This window comes from Gadus macrocephalus, chromosome 19, assembly GCF_031168955.1.
Source record: "Gadus macrocephalus chromosome 19, ASM3116895v1".
Taxonomy (NCBI): domain Eukaryota; kingdom Metazoa; phylum Chordata; class Actinopteri; order Gadiformes; family Gadidae; genus Gadus; species Gadus macrocephalus.
In genome coordinates, this window is record NC_082400.1 from 15,002,794 (window position 1) to 15,010,952 (window position 8,159).

The following is an 8,159-nucleotide window of genomic DNA, read 5'->3' on the forward strand; positions in this document are numbered from 1 at the left end:
GACGCCGCGTCGACCTTAATCCACTTCCTGAGTGCGCTGTCTTCAAACACAGTGGACCGCTTTGTCCGTCACAAACACCGTGCGCGTGAAACTGCATTGATGGGGGCGGGAATCGAATCGAACGGACCCTCCCCCCCTCCACGTCAACGTACGGCCTGCTGTTGGACATACTCGCTCAGAACTGCACGCAAAAAGACGTCTAGAAGCGATGTTTACACGTGCATGTCTTTTCGATTGCTGTTCTTCCATTTTCCTGTGTGTTTGGATTCATTACTTCTTTATCTTGAGTCTGGTTTTAAACAATCCCTCCATCTTTCTCTCTCTCTACCTCCTCATCTCTTTCTCCTTCTCCCCCCTCTTTCTATCTCTCTCCATCCTCCCCATCTCTCTCTCCCCCCCTCCCTCCCTCCCTCCCTTTCTCTCCCTCCCCCAATCTCTCTCCCTCCCTCCATCTCTCCCTACCTCCCTCCCTCCCCATCTCCTCCCTCTCCACATCTCCCTCCCTCCCTCCCTCTCTCCCTACCTCCCTCACTCCTCCCCATCTCCTCCCTCTCCCCTCCCTCCTCCCCATCTCCTCCCTCCCTCCCCATCTCCTCCCTCCCTCCCCATCTCCCCCCTCCCTCTCCATCTCCTCCCCCCTCTCCCCATCTCCTCCCCCCTCCCTCCCCATCTCCCCCCTCCATCTCTTCCCTCCCCCCCTCCCCCCTCCCCCTCTCCCCCTCTCCTCCCCCCTCCCTCCCAGGTGCGGTACTGCCAGTCCCTGAGCGAGGAGGAGAGGAGGGAGCTCCTCATGTTCAGCGGCCAGAGGAAGAGGGAGGCGCTGGGCCGCGGGACGCCCAAGGTCCTCCCCCGAGCCCTGCAGCACAGCCGCTGCGAGAACGTAAGGCGCGCCGCCGCCGCCGCCGACATCGGGCTAACCGGCGCGTGCGTCGGACCCGCACACACAGCTACCTATGGACATGATTACACGTTTACAAATGTACATGAGTTTGCTGGTTAACAATCATGCACACGGTTACTGGTAAACGAGCAAACTTGTGACAGCCATAGTTACACACGTGTACTCGCTCGCATTGAACACACACACACACAAACACGCACACACTCAAAGACACACACACACACACAAACTCTTAAAGACACACACACACACACACACACACTCAAAGACACACACACACACACACACACACACACACACACACACTCAAACACACACACACACTCAAAGACACACACACACACACACACACACACACACACACACACACACACACACACACACACACACACACACACACACATTCTTCACAAGTGACTTAAATTCGATCTCACAGTGCCACATGCTGCGCCCCGAAGCTCCATGCTGATTGGCCAATGAGAGGAATTCCCGAAATGACATCACTGTCAATAACTACAATTGCCAGTAGTACCATATCATATACCTCATATATATATATAGATATACCTATAGATATATGTCAAACATACCATTCCACAGCCCCTCAAACCTCAACACAGGCTCTTTTCAAACACAGCCCCCCACAGTCAGCCTAACCCTCACCGACTCCTGTTTCCCAAAATACATCCACACAGTATCCCACCCCCACCCCCAAACCCCCACATCCCCCACCCCTAAACCCCCCTGGGCTTACCCTGAGACAAACACGGTGGTATTAGTGAACGGATCGCTCCCGGGCTACAGCCATGGCGACGGGAAACCACATCCTGCTTGAGGATGTGGGCGGTGGTGGCCCGTGGGCAGAGAGACCGGGCACCACCACCACCACCACCACCCCACCCTCCACCACCACCACCACCACCCCCACCAGCCCCCAGCGAGAGGGGGCTCGGTAGCCCAGGCATGCTATCCAGGAAGACCACACTCTGCCCTGATAATCTCCCCCCAGCCCCAACCCAGCACAGCAGATGTGGGCTTGTCATCACTTAAGTCTCTGAGAAGCAAGGTCACCCACATACACATGCACACAGACGCGCGCACACACACACACGCAAGCACACACACATTCACATGAACACACACACACACACACACACACACGCACGCACACAAATGACTGCAAAGTAGCAGATGTACACAGCTATTTTATCTCCCCTGCATTACTGTATGTCTATCTATCTCTCTCTGTATATCTCTCTCTCTCTCTCTCTCTCTGTAATCTGTGCAAAAGAGAGAGAGAGACATATTACTTTAAACCATTCATGTATGCACATGCACCCGAAGCCCACACACACACACACACACACTCCTCTATTCACGATGCATGTGTACAGGACATAGTAAACTCATGTTGATGTTTCTATGTAGTAAGCCAACAGACGCACAGACAAACGCGCACACACAAACACACATTCCTCTGCTTACTATGGGTGTACATAGCACATAGTAAACATTTATGAAGTTTCTACACAGTAACAAGCACAAGGCCACACATAAGCACACACACACACACAAATTCCTCTTCTTACTACGCATATGTGCCTCACATTCTAAACATATTGATGCAGCTACGTAGTCACACACACACACACACACACACACACACACACACACACACACACACACACACACACACACACACACACACACACACACACACACACACACACACACACACACACACACACACCCATATACACTACCATACACACACTTGTACACACACCCATACGCACACACACACACACACACACACACACACATCCATACTCTCACTCACACACACACACACACACACACACACACACACACACACACACACACACACACACACACACACACACACACACACACACACACACACACACACAGGATTGAGTTTCCGGGTGCTGGGGCTCTTGGGGATACATTACACCCCCGTCCTCGAGATCCCGGTACGGCCTGGTAATAATGGTTAACAGCTGGGCCCGGTATCCCATGGCCACCACCGCCCTCCAACCCCCCTCCCTCGGCGCGTCTCAAGGCTCCACCGGGTTATATAAAGACCCGTGGTTATATGTTCAGACACGCTCGGCCGATCTCTCTCCCCGGGGTCAAATGATCGCCGGAGCGGAGGCCCTGGTGCCCGGCGCCCGGCCGAACAACAGGAGAAGCCCCGTCTATAAATAATTAAAGGCTTTTGATGTGCGGGGCCGAGGCTATGCGAGTTCACGGGTGTTTGGGCGCTCACTGCGGTGTGTTCGAGGGGTTTCCATGGCTGCTGTGGTGCCTGGTGGAAGGTTGAAGCTGAGCGCTGAACCATAAACGCGGGCCCAGAAATGTAAACGATAATGGCGAATTGTATTTAACGAGCTGCGACAGCTGTATAAAGGATATCGGGGATCTACTGTAAATATCTCAGATTCCGTTGACGGTATAGTGTATCTCATATGGCTCGAGCACCTGTTGTTGGGCCTGCCATTGTTGTCATCCCACTTGTCACTGAGACGTCGAGCTCCGCGGGGGGATCTTCCTCCTCCCCCTAATGCTTTGCTATTTATTGGACATTCCCCGTATGTCAGGGGAGTTAATATAATCACACGTGTCTGTTTTGAATAGAGATCCCCCATAAAAGTCCTAATGTTAACCATATTTACAGTTCTCAGTGTCTGTTTGATTCACAACCACATGCAATGTGCTGCCAAAGTTATTCTGGATTTATTCACAAAGCCCTCCTTGATAGTTCTGGCATTTTAAAATAAGTCATTGTCCATCCGTCCGTCGTCTCCCCGTTTGCTCATGTCTCCTCCGGTTGGTTTGGCTCAAACAGTGCAGTGGAGGCATCAACGGAGGGGAGATGGCCGTCTTTGCCTCCAGAGCTGGGCCGACCCCCTGCTGGCACCCGGGATGCTTCTCGTGCTCCACGTGTCAGGAGCTGCTGGTGGACCTCATCTATTTCCACCACAACGGAAAGATCCACTGCGGGAGGCACCACGCCGAGGTGCTGAAGCCACGCTGCTCCGCCTGCGATGAGGTAAGCCCACGTTTTGAATCCGGGGGTTACGGAAAAAAGTTCATGTATGAAGGTCAACTGACTTAAGTCAGGGGGTCTTAATATAAGTCCTTAAGTCAGTTGAATGTCATGCCTGTGACAAGTCTGCCAGTGCTCAATGAATGTCTTTCTCATCCGGTTATCAGACATACCATAAGACGTCAGTATATCGTATCTCTGCTTAACTTTCTATGGGTAGCACCTGCTACGTAGATGCACAACAAGAAAAAACTCATTGGTGAAATACTTCTATTAGTTGCTTAATTTCGATAGGAATAATTACAGTAACACTAGTATTTACATTGAATCTCGTACAATATGCTATACTGACCAAACCGAGCTCTAAACCGAAACGCGTGTCGTTCTCAGATCATCCTGTCTGATGAGTGCACGGAGGCCGAGGGACGCCACTGGCACATGAAGCACTTTGCCTGCTACGAGTGCGAGGCCATGCTGGGGGGCCAGCGGTACATCATGAAGGACGGCCGCCCGTACTGCTGTGGCTGCTTCGAGTCGCTGTATGCAGAGTACTGCGAGGCTTGTGGCGAGAACATCGGTAAGACACGAGTCTTTGGATTTGTTAAGCAAGGACATTCTGGTTCCCTCCTTACTTGATCTGGTGCAACTGCAACTGCCTCGGTGAGGTGGGTCCCTTTGTTACACATTTCTAATGAAAGGGTCCTCTCCCTTCGTTAACCTAGGTGTGGACCACGCCCAGATGACCTACGAAGGGGTCCACTGGCACGCCAACGACCAGTGCTTCTGCTGTGCCCAGTGCAAGTCCTCCCTGCTGGGCTGTCCCTTCCTGCCCAAAGAGGGTCGCATCTACTGCTCCAAGGCCTGCAGTCAGGGGGAGGACGTCCATGCCTCGGATTCCGCCGATTCGGCCTTCCAGTCGGCACGCTCCCGCGAGTCCCGCCGCAGTGTCCGCATGGGGAAGAGCCGGCCTGCGGATCAGTGGAGACAGTCCCAGGTGTTGAGCCCCCCTCCCGCTGCCGTGAACCCCTCAGAGTGCAAGTGCACCAATGGAGACGTCGACGGGGGCATGGACACCAACGTCAACCAGGACATCGATATCGTAGGGCGTAAGCTGGCCCAGGCCGGACTGGAGGAGGAGAGGTACTGGAGAGAAAGGGAGGAGCAGGAGGCGGGCGGAGACGAGGACCCGGAGGAGTGGGCGCAGCACGAGGACTTCATGACTCAGCTTCTGCTCAAGTTCGGCGATTGCGGGATGTTCAGTCAACCGTCGCCCGACGCCACAAGCCCCGGCAGTGACCGCATCAGACCGAAGGAGGTCTCTGATCCCTGGCTGAAACCCGATCCTACTTCCATGGGGGTGAACCTATCCTCGCCGACTTCTCCAAGTCCATCTCAGAGTCAGATCTACAGTCAATCCCAAAGCAATAGCCTCAGCCCTGGATTTATAAGTAAGAAAAACCTCCCTGAGATGTACTGGACTCAGTCCCAGGACGGCTTGGGAGACTCTGCCTATGGGAGCCACCCTGGCCCAGCTAGTGCCAGGAAGATACAGGAGCTGGAGCTGGACAGAGAGGAGGACCAATGTGGACCAGGGAGGAAAACCTTCTGGAGGGACCCAAGGCAATGGTATGAAGACTCCTTGGAGTGTATCACTGACGAGTTGAGAAAGGCCGAACAAGGTGTAGGAGACTCCATGGACTCATTGGCCCTTTCCAACATCACAGGTAAGAAGCAGACTTCTAATGACATGGATATGCATGTAAACAAATGTTTTGATTATATCTGATCATCTCTTTCTTTATTCCTTGTCACAGGTGCATCGGTAGAAGGAGACAGCAAAGAACGAACCATCTTATACTCGCTCCACGGTTTAAAGCCGCCCCTAGAGTCCGTCGAGGACTGCGAGAAGATGAGCAACATGGGAACTCTCAACTCATCCCACCTTCACCACAGCGCTAACTCCTTGATGGTCCCAGAGCTGGACATCCACCACCACCAACACCAACTACAGCACCAACCCCATCTCCTCCAACGCCAGCAGAGGTCGGCAGTGGAGGTGGACGAGGAGGTCGCCAACGAGATGGGAATGATGGGAATGAGAGGCTGTGCCTCGGGGGCCTCCTTCTCATTATCCCCCACCTCCCAGGAGGTCTCTTCTCCATCTCTGCTGCTCCAGGCCCCGGCTCTGAGGAGAAGCCGGTCCCAGGGCAGGCCCCCGCAGATGGTCAAGTTCTCAGAGGACACCGTGGACAACGGCTGTTACGACGGCATGGAGGTGAACGTCAGGCAGCACCCCATGAGCGAGCGGCCCCAGCGGAGGGGTCACCGCCGCGCCGAGGAGCCGGCCAGGGAACACGGACGCCCGGCCAGCCACCACGGTCGGAGCAGGCCGGCCCACCACAGCGGCAGGCAGCGCAGGAGCCGCAAAACCCGCTCGGACAACGCCCTGAACATGGTTCCCCTGGAGCAGATGCAAAGGCCCTACGAGACCCAACGGGCGGTGCCGGGTGAGCCTCAAGGCGGGGCGATATTCGGCCAGTCTTCCCAGTGCAGACTGCCCCCCCAGTTTCCTCAAAGCCAGGCCGATTACGCCGTCCCGAACTCGGCGCCCGTCAGCGACCCGCGGGTCGAACGCATCATGGATCTGTACAGAGACGAGGACGACTGGTGCTCCACCTGCTCCTCCTCTTCCTCAGACTCGGAGGAGGAAGGCTACTTTTTGGGCCAGCCGATCCCTCAGCCTCGTGCCTCCGGTCGCTACCAGTACTATACCGAGGACTACCCCACCAGGGTCACCGCCCTTTCCCCACAAAGCCTAGGCTCACGGACTACTCGCCGCAAAAGCCACAAAGCCAAAAACTGTATCATCTCTTAACATCCTGAGACAAGCTTGCCGGACCTGTATTTATACAAAGGGGATGCACTCCATTAAGCAAGGAAACCAGAATTTCTGATTTGATAGTTACTTGGACGTGGATCAGATTTGTGAGTCTAGCCAGCAGTGGGGAAAGAGATTTTGTATAGAAAAGTCATCAGGTAGCTCACTTACATCTCGAGTGTTTGGATTTCAGGTAAGGATTTACCAAAGTGATTGCCACTTACTTTTTTTGCAGTTTCAAAAGGTCATTCCAGAAGTGTATAGTTGTTATTATAATCTATTTAATTGTGATTAATAAAGCTTTTTTCATGGATGCTTACGTGAAGTAGTGTGCGGCGGACCGCATGGACAAATGCTGTGTATTATCCTTTTTTTTTTCATGGACTCTATACCCATTTCCTCTTATTGCCAAATGCCATACATATCAGCTCGGATACACAATATAAGTTAATCCTTCAAATATGGGACACAAACTTCTGAGTCAGCAAAGGACAAAATCTGATCAGTGCAATATGGAGTTTGAATAACAGGCTTTTGCGTATGCCTGACTTGTGGAACTTTATTTTCTAGCACTATAATGGACATATGGAGGGAGTCAGTTAAAAAAAGTTTGGAAGCATTTTCTTGTATCCCTATAGTTTTGATATTTGCCAATAAACAACTTTGCTTTGTTTTTAAATTTGCAGTCTGCGAGTTTTGAAACAATCCCATTGTAAAATCAGAGGTTTGATTATTTACCAAGCAACTAGAAACTAACCAAATAATTATTTATGAGTAAATTGTTACTGTATATATTAAGTTAAGATTTTAATACCGGTATTTTTGGATCCTTGTTTTAAGTTTTTTTTTTACATCATTGAAAAAGTAATGCCATTTGTAAACACAACTTCATAGATGTTTTCAAAGAACAATTGGTTGCTACAACACAAGCCAATTTCGGCGGGGTGAAATGTCATTATTCAACAATCAAGTCTCAATAATATTTTCCAGTAATATTATATTGTAAAAAGTACACAATGCTCTTGTCCTGGTATTAGTGCTTCAATTCCTATTCAGTCAAGGTACTCGCTACGCTGTACCGTCATTTAAATGCTTTGCAATATAAAAGCTTTTAATAAAAAACACTTTGGAAAGCTTCATATGGGATTTTACTATTTCATTAAAATTGAAGAAATTTTCGGTTTTCAAACCATAGCTAACAAGTAAACAATAGTTGTTCACTATTTACCTACCAAAGTGCTCTTGAGCATACGGTATGAGGTATGCTTATTTAATTGGATTTCATGAACTACATCAACAACATAAAGATA

The 8,159-nt window shown here is 51.2% G+C and overlaps 1 protein-coding gene across 1 annotated transcript; it reads left to right on the forward strand.

Annotated features, from left to right (window-relative positions):
- Positions 1–721: 721 nt before the first annotated feature.
- On the forward strand, positions 722–7,986 carry prickle1b (prickle homolog 1b; the record flags this gene model as incomplete). Its single annotated transcript, XM_060039111.1, has 5 exons — positions 722–880; positions 3,771–3,974; positions 4,362–4,548; positions 4,694–5,695; positions 5,786–7,986. Coding segments are annotated over 5 exons (2,613 nt in total), but the record flags the coding sequence as incomplete, so codon positions are not given.
- Positions 7,987–8,159: the final 173 nt, after the last annotated feature.